This window comes from Gymnogyps californianus, unplaced genomic scaffold (genome assembly GCF_018139145.2).
Source record: "Gymnogyps californianus isolate 813 unplaced genomic scaffold, ASM1813914v2 HiC_scaffold_40, whole genome shotgun sequence".
In the NCBI taxonomy this organism is placed as follows: domain Eukaryota; kingdom Metazoa; phylum Chordata; class Aves; order Accipitriformes; family Cathartidae; genus Gymnogyps; species Gymnogyps californianus.
In genome coordinates, this window is record NW_026114290.1 from 211204 (window position 1) to 228909 (window position 17706).

The 17706-nt window shown below is 62.5% G+C and overlaps 1 protein-coding gene across 1 annotated transcript; it reads right to left on the reverse strand.

Annotated features, from left to right (window-relative positions):
- Nucleotides 1–838: 838 nt before the first annotated feature.
- On the reverse strand, nucleotides 839–12650 carry ILVBL (ilvB acetolactate synthase like). Its single transcript, XM_050914426.1, has 17 exons — nucleotides 12634–12650; nucleotides 11636–11673; nucleotides 10178–10313; nucleotides 9844–10045; nucleotides 8835–8962; nucleotides 8586–8724; nucleotides 8253–8364; nucleotides 8053–8152; nucleotides 6448–6545; nucleotides 5114–5250; nucleotides 4903–5037; nucleotides 4708–4822; nucleotides 2881–3050; nucleotides 2715–2785; nucleotides 2557–2628; nucleotides 2345–2450; nucleotides 839–1355 (listed from the first exon to the last, which is right to left on the reverse strand). The coding sequence occupies exons 3-17, from the start codon at nucleotides 10289–10291 to the stop codon at nucleotides 1177–1179; spliced, it is 1878 nt and encodes a 625-aa protein (XP_050770383.1). The 5' UTR covers nucleotides 10292–10313; nucleotides 11636–11673; nucleotides 12634–12650; the 3' UTR covers nucleotides 839–1176.
- Between the last annotated feature and the right edge of the window lie 5056 nt (nucleotides 12651–17706).

The window sequence follows — 17706 nt, forward strand, 5'->3', positions numbered from 1 at the left end:
TTGGGGGGGGGTGGGGGGTGGGGGGGCACAAAGGAGGGACGCGGGGCTCGGTGCCTCTTGCTCGGCTTTTTTTATTTTATTTTATACGGCCAAATTTTGCCCTCAAGTGCCTGTTCACCCCCTTCCTTCCCTGGTGGCCCCCCCCAGGCTGCCCCCCCCCCCCAAAACCCCCCCCCCCCAGTGTTACAAAATATTGACAAGGGTCCATGACCTCCATCGCTCAGGCTGCTGGGGGGGGGGGGGGGGCTGCCCCCCCCCCCCCACTCCCCCAAACCTCCTTCCCCGCTGCGTGTGCACCCCAAAGAGGGTGATGGGGCTCCCTCCTGCCACCCATGCCCAGACTGGGTGGCAGCACGGACCCCCACCCTTACTGGGACATCCCCCCCCCGCCATTTTCTAGCCCCCCCCCCCCCAAGGTGGGGGCTGCCGGTACGGGAGCGCTGAGCTTTATTTATTACTCGAGCTTCGTGTGCGTGTGTTATGCGTGGCTGCACGGCGAACGCCGTCACCGCAGCCTGCAAAAAACCCCCCCCCTCCTTTTTTACCCCCAAAATAAACCCACTGCCAGTGTTACAGCTGGGGGGGGGGGGGGAGAGGGGTCCCCCCAAAATACCTCCCCCTCCCCAAAATCAGCCTCGCTCAGTATTAGCCTTAAAGGAACCAGCTAAATGTGAAATCACCGGCCCGGCTGGGCTGAGCCACCAGTGTTAAAGTGCCCGGGCAGGGGGGGGTGAAGGCGGACTGGGTGGGGGTGACAAAGCTGTCCCCTGTCCCCCCCCCCCGCCCCGGGGTGGCCTGACACACCACCCCCCCCCCCCAACCCTTGCCCAGCCACCGCCTTGTCACCGTCACCAGCAATAAATGACACAAGCTGCACTCGCCGCCGGGCTTTGTGCGTGTGTTGGCGTGACGAAGGGGGGTGTGGGTGTGGGTGACAGTCTCCAAAGTGTCACTTAGGGTGTCCCCGGGGTGTTGGCACCCAAATGGATGGCACGGGACGGTGGGTGTGGGCACACGGTGTGGCTTTATTGCCGGGGGCAGGCAGAGGGGGGGACATGGGATGACATGGCTGTCCCCTGGGTTGGGTGTGCAGCACCAGTGTCACCCAAACCTACCCCCTTCCTCCGTCCCCCACCCCACTGGGGACATAGCCGGGACATTTTGGGGACGCTGTCCCTAGACGGAGATGGAGCCATCGCGGAAGTCGGTCTTGCCGATGAGGGCGTTGACGAGGACGGGGTGGCCTTGGCGGCACGCATCCTGCGCAGCGCGGAGGATGGCGTCCAGGCGCTCGTGGTCCGGGCGACCCACCACGAAGCCTTTGCCACCCAGAGCTTCGGCCACCGTGTGGTAGTCTGTAGGGAGGGGACAGCGGTGGTGGCCCTGTCACCTCCATGGGAATGGCTCGATATTGGGGTGATACAGGGCCACCAGGCATGGCTTGATCTCAGGGTGACCTGGTGCCACCAGGCATGGCCTGATCTGGGGTGACAGGGTGCCACCAGACATGGCCTGATTCAGGGTGACAGGGTGCCACCAAGGCATGGCCAGATCCTCCTGAGGGTGACAGGGTGCCACCAGACATGGCCTGATCCAGGGTGACATGATGCCACCAAGGCATGGCCTGATCTGGGGTGACCTGGTGCCACCAGGCATGGCCTGATCCAGGGTGACAGGGTGCCACCAGACATGGCCTGATTCAGGGTGACAGGGTGCCACCAAGGCATGGCCAGATCCTCCCGAGGGTGACAGGGTGCCACCAGACATGGCCTGATTCAGGGTGACACGATGCCACCAAGGCATGGCCTGATCCAGGGTGACCTGGTGCCACCAGATATGGCATGATCCAGGGTGGCACAGTGCCACCAGGCACGGCCTGATCCAGGGTGACATGGTGCCACCAGGCACAGCCTGATCCTCCCAAGGGTGACACAGGCCCACCAGGCACGGTCCAATTGTCCCTGGAGGTGACGTGGCTGTGTGATGGTGTGTCCCCCCCCCCAAAGCTATGTGATGCCACCAGGCATGGCCCGGTCCTCCCCAGAGTGACGTGGTGACACTCGGCACAGCTCAATCTACCCCAGGGTGACACAGTGCCACCAGGCATGACTTGATCCAAGGTGACGTGATGCCACCAGGCATGGCTCCATCCACCCCGAGGTGCCGTGGTGCTACCAGGCACGACTCAATCCACTCTAGGGTGACATGATGCCACCAGGCATGGCTTGAGCCCTCCCCAGGGTGACGTGGTGACACCAGGCGTGGCTCAATCCACCCTAAAATGACATGGGATCACCCGGGTGTCCCCAAATCTGGGGACAAAGACAGGGGGGACAGTGCTCACCCAGGTACTCGAGGCCACACGCCACGTTGCTACCCAGCAAAGCCACTTGCTCCCGGGCAATCTGGCTCCAGCACGCGTCATTGCCCACCAGCGCGATGACAGGCGTCTGGAGGGGACAAAGCACGGGGCCACCGTGCCCCAGTGACACCCTGGGACGGGGACAAGACCCCATTTCTCCCCCCAACCCCACCCCACTTTCGGCGCCGCCTGACCTTGTGCCGCACGAAGGTGTCGAACTCCATCACGCTGTAGCCCAACGAGCCGTCACCGTAGAGGACCCAAACCTGGCGCCGGGGAAGGGACAAAACACCATGAGGCCACGCGGGTGACACGGTGGCCGCCGTCCCCACGGGCCACCGCGTCCCCGTACCTCCGCGTCGGGACGGCAGAGCTTGGCGCCGAGCGCGAACCCTCCGCCGACTCCCAACGTGCCGAAAGCTCCTGCGGAGACAACAGCCGACGGTGTCACCCGTACGTGTGTGGTGTTCCCCCCCCCCGCTACGGTGACAGCGTGCCCGGCGTGGGGGGGTCCTTACCGGGGTCCAGCCAGGCGAGGGGACGTCGGGGACGGACGATGTAGGCGGCGGTACCCACAAAGTCCCCCCCGTCGGCTACGAGGAGGCTCTCGGGGGGCAGCAGCGCATCCAGGCGGTACAGCAGGTCCAGGGGGTTCAGGTGTTGCGGGGTGGGGGTCGCTGCCTTCTCCCTGTTGGGGGGGGGAGACCCCATCCCCCCACCCCCCGGGGTAAGGAAGAGGTGGGTGGGATCCCCCAAAGAATGGGGATTGCCCCCTCCCAGTTGGAAATGGGTTGGGACCCCCCCCCTCCCAGTTGGAAATGGGTTGAGAGCCCCCAAGGACTGGGAATGGGGACCCCCCCCAAGTTGGAAATGGGTTGAGAGCCCCCAAGGACTGGGAATGTGGACCCCCCCCTTCCAGTTGGACATGGGTTGGATCCCCCAAGGAATGGGAATGGGGACCCTCCCCCCCCAGTTGGAAATGGGTTGGGATCCCCCAAGGACTGGGAATGGGGACCCCCCCCAAGATGGAAATGGGTTGAGAGCCCCAAAGGACTGGGAATGGGGACCCCCCTCTTCCAGTTGGAAATGGGTTGAGAGCCCCCAAGGACTGGGGATGGGGACCCTCCCCCCCCAGTTGGAAATGGGTTGAGAGCCCCCAAGGACTGGGAATGGGGACCCCCCCCTTCCAGTTGGAAATGGGTTGAGAGCCCCCAAGGACTGGGAATGAGGACCCTCCCCTCCCAGTTGGAAATGGGTTGGGATCCCCAAGGACTGGGAATGGGGACCCCCCCCAGTTGGAAATGGGTTGAGAGCCCCCAAAACTGAGAATGGGGAGCCCCACCCAAACCAGAAAGGGGCTGGGATCCCCCCCCCCCCCAAACAGGCCAAGATCCATGCCCCTCCCTGTCCCCATCCCAGTCCCTGTCCCAGTCCTCATCCCTGTCCCCATGCCCATCCCTATCCCTGACCCCATCCCTGTTCTTCTGCCCATCCCTGAGCCCGTCCCTGTGCCCGTTCCCATTCCCATCCCTGTCCCCATCCCCATGCTTGTCCCCATGCTCATCCCTGTCCCCATCCCCATGCCTGTGTCCATCCCTGTCCCCATCTCCATGCCCATCCCTGTCCCCATCCCAGTCCCTGAGCCTCTCCCTGTCCCCATTCCCATCCCCGTGCCTGTCCCTGTCCCCATCCCTGTCCCCGTTCCCATCCCTGTCCCTGTCCCCACACCCATCCTTGTCCCTGTCCCCATCCCTGTCCCCATCCCTGTCCCCATCCCTGTCCCCGTTCCCATCCCTGTCCCCGTCCCCACACCCGTCCTTGTCCCTGTCCCCACACCCATCCTTGTCCCTGTCCCCGTTCCCATCCCCACACCCATCCTTGTCCCTGTCCCCATCCCTGTCCCTACGCCCATCCTTGTCCTTGTCCCCTTCCCTGTCCCCGTTCCCACCCCTGTCCCCATCCCCACACCCATCCTTGTCCCTGTCCCCATCCCTGTCCCCGTCCCATCCCTGTGCCTGTCCCCGTCCCCACACCCATCCTTGTCCCTGTTCCCATCCCCATCCCATCCCCATCCCTGTGTCCATCCCCGTCCCTGTGCCCATCCCTTCCCCTGTCCCTGTCCCCATGCCTGTCCCCGTCTCTGTGCCCATCCCTTCCCCTGTCCCCATCCCCATCCCTGTCCCTGTGCCCATCCCTGTCCCCGTCCCCATCCCTGTCCCCGTCCCTGTGCCCATCCCTGTCCCCATCCCCGTCCCCATCCCTTCCCCTGTCCCTGTGCCCATCCCCGTCCCTGTCCCCGTCCCCATCCCCGTCCCCGTCCCCGTCCCCGTCCCGCCTGCGCTCACCGGTTAGCCTGCTCCTTTTTCCGATCGGCCTCCCGCAGCCCCTCCACCCAGTCGCCGGGGCAGGCGTAGCCTCGCAGGCTCCGCGCCAACCGCGCCACGAAGGAGGCGGCATCGCCTGCCGAGAACGCCCAACTCATCGCACCCCACGCGACCCGTTTCGGGTCGATGGCGGCGAGCCGGGGTCGGGGCTCTCACCTTGCACGGCGAGCCGGGGTTTCCAGAAAACGTCGGAATTGCGGAGGAGCTGCGCCCGGTCCCGGTTAACGGCCACGATGACGGCGCGGCGCCCGAAAAGGCGCCCGTAAGAGAGGCGAAAATCACAGACGGCACCTTGGGGGTCACGGACGGGGGGTGTCAGGATGGGGACGGGGACGCAGCGCCTGTCCCCTCCGCCCCAGCCCGGTACCTGCCAGCAGCACCAGGTCGGCATCGCGGAGGGCGTCGCGGCGGTTCTGGCGCAGGAGAATGGGGCTGCCGGGGGGGAGAAGCCCCCGCGCCGCCCCTCCCAGGTAACAGGGGATGCCCAGGGCTTCCAGCGCCGCGCTGTGGGTAGGCGGGCATCAGCGGGCACTGAAAACGGCTCGGGCGGGCTCCAAAATGGCTCGGTTTGGCCCCAAAACCAGTTTTGGTTGGGGTCCCAAACTAGCTTGTTTGGAAACCCAAATTGGCTTGGTTTGGCCTCAAAACCAGCTTGGTCAGGGCCCCAAACTGGCTCGGTTTGGCCTCAAAACCAGCTTGGTCAGGGCCCCAAACTGGCTCGGTTTGGCCTCAAAACCAGCTTGGTCAGGGCCCCAAACTGGCTCGGTTTGGCCTCAAAACCAGCTTGGTCAGGGCCCCAAACTGGCTCGGTTTGGCCTCAAAACCAGCTTGGTCAGGGCCCCAAACTGGCTCGGTTTGGCCTCAAAACCAGCTTGGTCAGGGCCCCAAACTGGCTCGGTTTGGCCTTAAAACTAGCTTGGTCAGGGCCCCAAACTGGCTCGGTTTGGCCTTAAAACTAGCTTGGTCGGGGCCCCAAACTGGCTCGGTTTGGCCTTAAAACTAGCTTGGTCGGGGCCCCAAACTGGCTCAGCTGGAGACCCAAACTGGCTCAGTTTGGCCTTAAAACTAGCTTGGTCGGGGCCCCAAACTGGCTCGGTTTGGCCTTAAAACTAGCTTGGTCAGGGCCCCAAACTGGCTCGGTTTGGCCTTAAAACTAGCTTGGTCAGGGCCCCAAACTGGCTCAGCTAGAGACCCAAACTGGCTCGGTTTGGCCCCAAAACCAGCTCAGTTGGGGCCCCAAACTGGCTTGGTTTTGCCCTCAAAACTGGCTCAGTCAGGGCCCCCAAAATTGGCTCATCTGTCCCCAAAGCGGCTGATACGTCCCCAAAGCCACTCATCTGTCCTCACACCAGCTCATCTGACCCCAAATTGGCTGATCTGTCCCCAAATCTGGCTCAGCTGTCCCCAAACTGGTTCATCCATCCCCAAACTGGTTCAGCTGTCCCCACACCAGCTCAGCTGTCCCCACACCAGCTCAGCTGTCCCCAAACCATCTCACCAGACCCCAAATTGGCTGATCTGTCCCCAAACCCGGCTCAACTGTCCCCAAACCCGGCTCAACTGTCCCCAAACACGGCTCAACTGTCCCCAAATTGGCTCTGCCATCCCCGGACCGGTTCAGCCATTCCCAAACCAGTTCGTCCGTCCCCAAACCAGTTCGTCCGTCCCCAAACCAGTTCGTCCGTCCCCGAAGCGTCTCACCGCAGCTCTTCGGCCGGCGTGGGCGGCAGCATGGCCTGGCTGCCCACCAGCACCAGTGGCTTCGTGGCGCGGCTCACCAGTTCCGCGCATCGCTGCACCTACGACCCAAAATCACTTCAATCAGCCCCAAAACCAACTCGGTGGGGTGCCAAAAACCAGCTCTCAGCCCCAAAACCAGCTCTATCCGGGTACCAAAAAAACAGCTCAGTAAGCACCAAAACCGGCTCGGTTGGGCACCAAACCCGGCCCTGTTGAACCCCAAAACTGGCTCAGCTAAGCCCCAAAACCAGCTCAGCTGGGGCCCCAGAACTGGTTCAGCTTGAGCCTGAAAACTGGCTTAGGCGGGTCTCTAAACCAGCCCAGTTTAGCCCCAAAACTGGCTCAGTTAGCCCCAAAACCAACTCATCTGAGCCCCAAAACCAGCTCAGCTAAGTCCCAACTCCGGCTCAGTTGCTCCCCAAAACCAGCTCAGCTAAGTCCCAACTCCGGCTCAGCTAAGCCCCAAAACTGGCTCAACTGAGCCCCAAAACCAGCTCAACTGAGCCCCCAAACCAGCTCAGTTGGGGCCCCAGAACTGGTTCAGCTTGAGCCTGAAAACTGGCTTAGGCGGGTCTCTAAACCAGCCCAGTTTAGCCCCAAAACTGGCTTGGTTAGCCCCAAAACCAACTCATCTGAGCCCCAAAACCAGCTCAGCTAAGTCCCAAATCCGGCTCAGTTGCTCCCCAAAACCAGCTCAGCTAAGTCCCAACTCCGGCTCAGCTAAGCCCCAAAACCAGCTCAGCTAAGCCCCAAAACCAGCTCAACTGAGCCCCAAAACCAGCTCAACTGAGCCCCAAAACCAGCTCAGTTGGGGCCCCAAAACTGGTTCAGCTTGAGCCTGAAAACTGGCTTAGGCGGGTCTCTAAACCAGCCCAGTTTAGCCCCAAAACTGGCTCAGTTAGCCCCAAAACCAACTCATCTGAGCCCCAAAACCAGCTCAGCTAAGTCCCAAATCCGGCTCAGCTAAGCCCCAAAACCAGCTCAGCTAAGCCCCAAAACCAGCTCAGCTAAGCCCCAAAACTGGTTCAGCTTGAGCCTGAAAACTGGCTTAGGCGGGTCTCTAAACCAGCCCAGTTTAGCCCCAAAACTGGCTCAGTTAGCCCCAAAACCAACTCATCTGAGCCCCAAAACCAGCTCAGCTAAGTCCCAAATCCGGCTCAGTTGAGCCCAAAACCAGCTCAGCTGAGCCCCAAAACTGGCTCAGTCAGCCCCAAAACTGGCTCAGCTGAGCCCCAAAGCCCAGCCCAGCTGAGCCCCAAAACTGCCTCAGTCAGCCCCAAAAACTGGCTCAGATGAGCCCCCAAACCAGCCCAGTTTAGCCCCAAAACTGGCTCACCTGCGCCCCAAAACCAGCTGGTTTAACCCCAAAACCCCACCTCTGCCATCCCCCAAACCTGCCTCAACCAGACCCCAAACCCATCCCAGCCACCCCAAAACCCACCTCAGCCCATTCCAAACCCCACCCCATACCCCCCCAACTCCCCCCCCCACGATGCCCCCACCCACTGACACCCCAAAACCCCCCAATCCTTGGGGTGGGTGGGTGGGGGGTCCCCCAAAACCCACCTCATCCTCGGTAGCCAGCGGCACCTGCACGGGCAACGGGGACACATCCCGGGGCTCCCAAGCACCAGCAAAGAGGTTACGGATGTAGTTTTGGAGATACCTACCGGGGTGGGGGGATAGATATTGGGGTGCTGGGACCCCTTTGGGGTGCCAGCAGCACCCTAGGGTGCTGGGGTGGGGGCGGCGGGCTTACAACTCACCACTGTACCGCCTTTCCCCGCAGCCCCCGGGCGCTTTTGGTGCCACCGATCTCCTTCTCCACCACGTGGAAAGGGTAGAGCACGTCGATGGGGAGCTCCACGAAGACGGGTCCTACGGGATCGGGGTGCGAGGGGGGGAACCCCAATGTCACCCCAAAACTACTTTACGGGGTTAAACCCCCCCCCCCCCTCAATTCAAACAGCGGCACCCTAAAAACGCCGCTGCAAACCGCACCGGCTGACCCGTGACGGGGGTTTAAAAAAAAACCCCAACCCACCACCCAAGAGCCCTGAGGATATTTTTGGGGTGCCTCCCCCATTTTTTTTTTTTACCGGGGGTCCCCGATTGCGCGGTGGCGATGGCTTTGCGGAGGGTGGGGACGATGTCACGGACGGCGCTCACCGAGACGCACGCTTTGCAGAGCGTCTTGAAGAGCGAGAGCTGGTCGATGTCCTGCAGCGCTCCCCGACCCTGCGGAGATAAGAAAAATAAGCCTTGAACCCCCAAAATAGGGGAAACCCCCCCAAAAAAAAAATTGGGGCCGAGAGGGGATTATTTTTTTGGGGTGTCCCCCCCCCCACCTTCTGCAGCGAGGCGGCTGCTCCCCCGATGAGCAGCACCGGTGATTCGGCCATCTGGGCGTTCTTGACGGCCGTCACCGTGTTGGTGACGCCGGGACCGGCGGTGACGGCGGCGACGCCGATGCGACCTGGGGGGAAATGGCGGGGTGGGGGTGAAGGGGGTCCCTCTGCACCCCAATTTTTGGCTGGGGGTTCAGAGCACGCTTGGTTGCTCATCTCGGTGGCACCCAACCGGCTGAATTAGCTCCAGGGGGGGGGAAAAATGGGGAGAAAACCCACCACGGATGGACCCTGGGCACCCACAAAGTCTTTGAACCCTTCTCAGCTCAACCGGGACCCCACCAAGCTGGGGCACCCCAAAATCCTTCACCCACTGGGGCAGGAGAAGGTGCTGGCCATGGGGTCAACCTTCTCCTTGCCCTATCCTCACCGGAGCTGCCAAATTATCTCCTGGGAGGGAATAAATGGGGACAAATTCCACCACGGAGAGTGTTTGAACCCTTCTCAGCTCAACCGGGACCCCACCAAGCTGGGACACCCCAAAATCCTTCACCCACTGGGGCAGGAGAAGGTGCTGGCCATGGGGTCAACCTTCTCCTTGCCCTATCCTCACCGGAGCTGCCAGATTATCTCCTGGGGGGGAATAAATGGGGACAAAACCCACCATGGAGGGACCCTGGGCACCCACAAGGTCTTTGAACCCTTCTCAGCTCAACTGGGACCCCACCAAGCTGGGGCACCCCAAAATCCTCCGTCCATTGGGGCAGGAGAAGGTGTTGGCCATGGGGTCAACCTTCTCCTTGCCCTATCCTCACCAGAGCTGCCAAATTATCTCCTGGGGGGGAATAAATGGGGACAAAACCCACCACGGAGGGACCCTGGGCACCCACAAGGTCTTTGAACCCTTCTCAGCTCAACCGGGACCCCACCAAGCTGGGACACCCCAAAATCCTTCATCCATTGGGGCAGGAGAAGGTGCTGGCCATGGGATCCCCCTCCGTATCCATACCCGAGAGCCTGGAGACGGCATCGGCGGCGAAGACGGCGGTGGCCTCGTGCCGGGTGTCCACCACGCGGATGCCCACCTTCTCGCTGGCCACCAAGATGGGTGAGATGTGGCCACCAGCCAGGGCGAAGAGGAAGCGGACGCCGTGTGCCTTCAGCACCTCCGCCACCAACTCACCGCCGTGCCGGGGGCTCCGGGGGTCCACCTGCACGGTGAGGAGTTCACCGGGAGGATGCGCGCGGTGTCACCATCCCTTCGCCGAGCCGCCGGCCGGGATCGCTTCAAAAAATAGGCGTTTTTCGGCAAAACCGCGGTGTTCTCACCCGTTTCATCCTACCTTATGCCAGAGCTGGTAGAGGAGCCCCAAGCGATACGCCACCCCCAGCAATGCCGCCGCCAGCACCGCCAGGAGCCCGGCACAGGCGCAGCCAATGCCAGCAAGGAGATCCATGGGGATGCCGGTGTGCCGGGAGCTGGAAAACGTTGCCGGGATGGAGGGAAAAAAAAAAACCAACCCATGAGATGGGGTTGCACCGATTGGGGCTGTGCCGAAACCGCCGCGGCGGCACGGCACGGTGCCACCGTCCCCAAACCTTGGGATGGCCCCGGGACGGTGGCGGTGAATTGAACTCGGATTAATTGAACTTGGATTAATTGAACCCGGATTAACTCAACGCAATGAACTGAACCTGGTTTAACCGAACCCAGTTTAACTGAGCCTGGTTTAATTGAGCCCAGTGAATTGAACCCGGTTTAATTGAACCCAGGGATCTGAACCCAGTTTAATCGAAACCAATGAATTGAACCCGGTTTAATTAAACCCGGTTTAATTGAACCCAGTTTAATCGAACCCAGTTTAATCGAACCTGATGAACTGAACACACTTTAATTGAACCTGGTGAACTGAACCCACTTAACTGAACCCAGTTTAATCGAACCTGATTTAATTGAACCCAGTTTAATTGAACTCAGTTTAATCAAACCCGGTTTAACCGAACCCAATTCATTGAACCCGGTTTAATTAAACCCGGTTTAATTGAACCTGGTGAACTGAACCCGGTTTAATTGAACCCAGTTTAATCAAACCTGATGAACTGAACACACTTTAATTGAACCTGGTGAATTGAACCCAGTTAACTGAACCCAGTTTAATCGAAACCGATTTAATTGAACCCGGTTTAATTGAACTCAGCGAACCCAGTTTAACTGAACCCAGTGAAATGAACCCAGTTTAAATGAACTCAGTTTAATCAAACCCGGTTTAACCGAACCCAATTCATTGAACCCGGTTTAATTGAACCTGGTGAATTGAACCCAGTTTAATTGAACCCAAATGAATTGAATCTGGTGAATTAAACCCAGTTTAATTGAACCCAGTACCACATCTCCGGCTCAACCCCGGCGCCAGCCCAAACCCAGCTCATTTGCATAATTACCACCTAACGAAAGTGGCGGCGGCACCCCGGCGTCAGTCTGCTGCGATTCTTGGCACGGGCGTAAAGACCCGAGGGGAAGAGGCGGATGATACCAAACCCAGCCTAATTTCCCCCAAAATACGCATGGTTTTAGCCACTTCCCGCACCCGGAGTGGATTCAGACACCGGATTTTCTCCTTAAACCCCAATTTCACCCTTTTTGGGCTTAAAACAAGGCGCGTGGGTGTCGCAGCTCGCCGGCGGCAAACGCAAGAGCGAAATGGGGCAAAAAAGGCTCAAATTGGGTAAAATAATCCTATTTTGGGGGCGGTTTGGGGGTTCGGTGTGTGTCGTCCCCCTCCCACCCGGGATGGTGGTACCTGCTGGGTGACGGTGACGGCGAGGTGACGACGGGTCCCTGTGACAAAGGGTATAAGCTCAGTCCTGGTTTTCTACCCCGTTTTGGCTGCTCCTCCGGTTCCTTGTCCCCTCTTGTCCCCATGGTCACCCCCGTCCTAATGGTCACCCCGATACCACGGCCCGATTGTCCCCTCTGTCCCCAAGGCCACCCAATTGTCCCTCCATCCCTCTGGCCACCCTTGTCCCAGCTGTGTTGTGTGTGTGTGTCCCCCCCCTCCATCCTTGGTGTCCCCCGTTGTCCTTATGGTCACCCTGAACCTGTGGCCACCCCTGTCCCAATTGTCCCTCCCTGTCCCGGCTGTCCCCCCCCCCCCCATCTTTGGTGTCCCCTTGTCCTTATGGTCACCCTGAACCTGTGGCCACCCTGTCCTTGCTGTGTCCCCCCCCCGCCCCGTCCAGCCACCCTATCCTTGCGGTTCCCCCCCCAGTCACCCTGTCCTTGCTGTGTACCCCCCCTCCCGTGGCCACCCCTGTCCCCACTGTGTGTGTGTCCCCCCCGGTGCCTGTGACACCCCAGGGACCCCCACAAACCCCTTCCTTGCCCAGTTCCCCCATTACTCTGCCCTCCCTACACCCCATACCCCCCCCACACACTTTATGACCCCCCCAGGGCCCGGGGACACCACCCCCCCCCCCGGCCCCCCCCCCCGGGTGTCCCACCGGTCCCACGCCCCCTCGTCGAGACCCCCCCAGTCCTCATGGCGCCCCTCCCAGGGGGCGGGGACACACACTCCTCGGGTGTCCCCCGGTCCCATGACCGTTCCCCGGTCCTGGGGTCACCCCCCCCCGGTCCCGGGACCCCCCCCCGGTCCCGGGGTCACCCCCACGCTGCCCCCGTAGCCACCTGCCCTTCCTGGAAGCACCACGCTTCGCGGCCCCGCCCACACCTCGCGACCACGCCCACATTGCTAAGCCACGCCCACAGCCCTACCCGTGACCACGCCCCCCCCCCCGGTACCTTCTCTATGCGGGAAGGTGAAGCCCGCGGCCCCCGAGCCTCTCCCCCCGCGCCGCCGCCTGAGTCACGTGACGCGACCTTCCGGCACCGCCCCCTCCTCCCGCGGGCGCTCTGGCGTCACTCGTCCGCGCGCCGTCCCCACCTCCTCCCCGCAGCGGGACGCGCTGATTGGCGGCTCGCGGGGAGGGGCGGGGCGTTCTCTGGTCCTTGGGGGACTGGGCGGGGCTGGCGCGGGTCCAGGGCGGGGGCAGAGTCCAAAAGGCGAGGGCGGGCCGCGGGGCGGGGCCAGGGGAAGGGGCGGGAGCAGGGGCGGGGCGGAAGGCGGGGCCTGGCAAGGGAGTCCCCCATGGGGGTTCCCCCATGGAGGGGTTTTACATGGAGGTCTCACTTGGGGGTCTCGCTTGGGGGGGGGTGTTACATGGGGGGGGCTCACTTAGGGGTCTCCCGGGGGGGGGGGTCTCCCATAGGGGTCCCATTTCGGGGGGTTTCACATGGGGGGGGGGTCTCATTTGGGGGTCTCACTCGGGGGTCCCCCATGGGGGTCTCACTTGGGGAGTTTCACATGGGGGGGGGTCTCGCTTGCAGGTCTCACTTGGGGGGGGTCTCCCACGGGGGTCCCACTTGGCGGGGGGTCCTCGCATAGGGGTTTCCCATGGAGGGTCTCCCGCTGGGGTCTCACTTGGGGGGGTCTCTTATTGGGTGAGGTCTCCCGTGGGGGTCTCCCTTGGGGGGGGGGTGTGTGTCCCATGGGGGTCTCCCTTGGGGGGGGTGTCTCCCATGGGGGTCCCACTTGGGAAGTTTTCACATGGGGGGGTCTCCCACAGGGTGTCCCATGGGGCTCTTTCATGGGGGGGGGGGGGTCTAAAAAAGGGGGTGGTCTCCCATGGGTCTTCATGGGGTGGGGGGGTTCTCCTATGGGGGGGGGGTGTCTCTCATGAGGGTCTCCCACGGGGAGTCTCGCCCAAGGCTTTGCGTGCACACGGCTGCTCCCAACCTCCTGCAGAAACACGCGTGGGCACATCCACCGGCCTTTGCACCGGGGGACCCAGGCGTCCGGGAAGCTGCCCCACCCCCAGGCCGTGCTGGGGACCCAGGGCTGGTAGCCCGTGTGTGTCCGTGTCCCCCCCCGCTCCAAACCCCTTCCCGGTCCCGTCCCGCCGGGAGGGGGGTGGGGGGGGTGGGCAGAAATTCCGGCCCAGCTCCGTGGCAGGAAACTCCGTGGCTCCGTCACGGCCGGGGGAGGCGAAATCCCCGGGGGGAGGAGGCGGGGGGGGGGGGAGGACACTTCCCCTCCGCCGTGACGTCACCGCCAGGAGGGACCCAGGCATCCGGGCACCCATCTCCCCCCCCAACTGCTCCCTAAGGTGCCAAAGGGACCCAGGCATTCGAGCACCCAACCCCTGCCAACTGCTCCCTAGGGTGCCAAAGGGACCCAGGCATCCGGGCACCCATCTGCCCCCCCCAGCTGCTCCCTAGGGTGCCAAAGGGACCCAGGCGTTCGGGCACCCATCTCCCCCCCCAACTGCTCCCTAGGGTGCCAAAGGGACCCAGGCGTTCGGGGACCCAGGCGTTCGGGCACCCATCTCCCCCCCCAACCGCTCCCTAGGGTGCCAAAGGGACCCAGGCGTCCGGGCACCCATCTGCCCCCCCCCCAACTGCTCCCTAGGGTGCCAAAGGGACCCAGGCATTCGAGCACCCAACCCTTGCCAACTGCTCCCTAGGGTGCCAAAGGGACCCAGGCGTCCGGGCACCCATCTGCCCCCCCCAACTGCTCCCTAGGGTGCCAAAGGGACCCAGGCATTCGAGCACCCAACCCTTGCCAACTGCTCCCTAGGGTGCCAAAGGGACCCAGGCGTCCGGGCACCCAAGGATGGGGGCGGCTGGGTGCCCATCCCAGCCCTCCCCCTCCCCTCCCGGTGCTCCCCGGGCTCCCCCCGCCCCCGGTGCCGCCGGTTCCTCCCCGGTCTGTCCCCACCCCCGGTGCCGGTCTGTCCCCACCCCGGTCCCGCCCCGCTCCCACCGTCGACCCCCCCCCTCCCCTCCCCCGCTCCCACCGTAGTCCCTCCGGTCCCCTCCGGTGTCAATCTGTACCTCCCCGGTACCGGTCTGTCCCTCTCCGGTGCCACCATGGTGTCCCCGTCCCCCCCCCCCAGCCCCACCGGGGTTCCCTCGGTCCCTCCCCGGCCCCGCCCGGTCACCCATGGTCCCTCCCTGATCCCTCCCCGGTGTCCCCATCCCCTCCCCGGTGTCCCCGTCCCCTCCCCGGTCCTCCCCCCCGCCTCCCGCCCCCACCGGTCCCTCTATAAGGCGGCTCCGCCGTTCGGCCCCCGCCGCGATGCCGCCACTCACCGACCCCGAGAGCCCCCCGCTGCCTCCCTGCCGGTGCCGGGGCCGCTGCCGGTGCCGCTCCCGGGGCCGCCGCCGCCGCCGCCACTGTCACCTCCTCCTCCCGGTTCTCGCCGCCCTCGGAGCCGCCGCTCTCGGAGCCGCCGCCGCCGCCACCGCCGTGCTCCTGGGGGTGCTCCGTGGGGGGGCCCCGCCGCAGGTGGGCACCGGGGGGGGGCTGGGGCTCCATCCGTCTGTCTGTCCGGTTGTCCGGGTATCCGTTTGTCTGGGTATCCCGTTGTCCGTCTGCCCAGTTGTCTGGATATCTGGGTGTCCGTTTGTCCGGGTATCCCATTGTCTGTCTGCCTGGTTGTCCAGGTATCCAGGTGTCCATCTGCCCAGTTGTCCGGATATCTGGGTGTCCATCTGTCCGGTTGTCCAGGTATCCGTTTGTCCAGGTATTCGGTTGTTCATCTGCCCGGTTGTCCAGATATCTGGGTGTCCATCTGTCTGGTTCTCCGGGTATCCGTTTGTCCGGGTATCCCATTGTCTGTCTGCCCAGTTGTCCGGATATCTGGGTGTCCATCTGTCCGTTTGTCCGGGTATCCCGTTGTCTGTCTGCCCGGTTGTCCAGGTATCCAGGTGTCCATCTGCCCAGTTGTCCGGATATCTGGGTGTTCATCTGTCCAGTTGTCCAGGTATCTGTTTGTCCGGGTATCCCGTTGTCCGTCTGCCCAGTTGTCCGGATATCTGGGTGTCCATCTGTCTGGTTGTCCGGGTATCCGTTTGTCCGGGTATCCCGTTGTCCGTCTGCCCAGTTGTCCAGGTATCCGGTTGTCCGTCTGTCCAGTTGTCCATCTCTCCAGTTGTCCAGGTATCCGTTTGTCTGGGTATCCCGTTGTCCGTCTGCCTGGTTGTCCAGGTATCCAGGTGTCCATCTGTCTGGGTATCCGTTTGTCCAGGTATCCTATTGTCCGTCTGCCCGGTTGTCCAGGTATCCGGGTGTCCGTCTGTCTGGTAGTCCAAGTGTCCATCCATCTGTCCAGTCATCCAGGTGTCTGTCTGTCCTGGTGTCCATCCATCTGCCCAGTTGTCCAAGTGTCCATCTGTCCAGGTGTCCATCTGTCCAGTTGTCCAGGTATCCAGGTGTCCGTCTGTCTGGTTGTCCAAGTGTCCGTCCATCCGTCTGTCCAGTCATCCAGGTGTCTGTCTGTCCTGGTGTCTATCCATCTGTCCACTTGCCCAAGTGTCCATCTGTCCAGGTGTCCGGTTGTCCATCTGTCTGGTTGCCCAGGTGTCCGTCTGTCCTGGTGTCCATCTGTCCTGATGTCCAGCTGTCCTGGTGTCCGGTTGTCTGTCTGTCCAGGTGCCCATTTGTCTGGGGCTCCATCCATCCGAGGAGATGTTCATCTAGGGGGTCCGTCCAGTTGTCCGTCTGTCTGTCCGTCCGGGTGTCCATCAGTCTGGGTGGCCGGTTGTCCGTCTGTCTGCAGGTCTGTCCGGTTGTCCACCTTTCTGTCTGCCCACTTGTCTGTCTGTCTGTCCGTCAGCCTGGGTGTTCATCTGGGTGTCCCTCCATCCAGGTGGCCGGTTGTCCGTCTGTCCAGGTGACTGGGTGTCCATCCAGGTGTCCATCTGTCCGTCTGCCCACTTGTCCGTCTGTCCATCTGTCTGGGTGTCCATCACGCTGGGTGTCTGCCTGTCCTGGGTGTCTGTCCATCCATCCGGGTGTCCATCCATCCAGGTGTCCAGTTGTCTGTCTGTCCAGGTGTCCATCCAGGTGTCCATCTTCTGTCTGCCCAGGTGTCCATCTGTCCGTCCGTCTGGGTGTCCGTCCACCCAGTTGTCTGCCTGTCTGGGTGTCCAGTTATCAGTCCGGTTGTCCGTCTGTCCAGGTGCCCATCTGGTTGTCCGTCTCTCAACCCATCTGGATGTCTACCTGGGTGCCCGGTTGTCCGTCTGTCTGTCAGGGTGTGCATCTGGGTGTCTGTCCAGATGTCCATCCAGGTGTTCATCCACCTGGGTGTCCTTCTTGCCCAAGGGTCTGTCCGTCTGTCTGTCTGGGTGTCCATCCGTCCAGGCATCTGTCCGCATGCCTATCTTTCCAGGTGTCCATCCGTCTGGCTGTCCACCCATCCAGGCGTTTGTGTACATGTCTGTCTGTCCGGGTGTTCATCCCACTCTCCGGGTGTCCACCCATCTGGGTGTCCCTCTGTCCTGGTGTCCGGGTAGGTGTCCATCCACCTGGGTGTCCGTCTGTCTGCCCAGGGCTCCATCCATCTGTCCAAGTGTCCCTCTGGGTGTCCATCCATCCGAGTGTCCGTCTGTCCATCCAAGTGCCTGTCCATCTGGGCGTCCATCTGAGCATCTCTCCAGCTGTCTGTCCATCCCTCTGGATGTCCATCCACCTGGATATCCGTCTGGTTGTCCATCCATCTGGGCTTCCCCCCTCTCCCCCCCCCCCCCCCCCGCCATCCTTCTGGGCGTCCGTTCCTCCGCGTGGCCGTGCGTCCATCCAGGTTACACATCCCGGTGGCGTCCGTCTGTCCCCACGGACCCACGGGATGTCCATCCACCTGGTTACATCGGGAAGGAGCTCTCCAGGCTTCCAAACCCCCCCAATCCCCCACCCCGTGCCTCAGTTTCCCATCCCCAAAGGCACCAAATCCTCCCCCACCCCCAAATCCAGGGGTCACCCTGGGGACCCCCCCAAAATACCCAACGGGGGGGTTGGAAAGTCCCCAAATC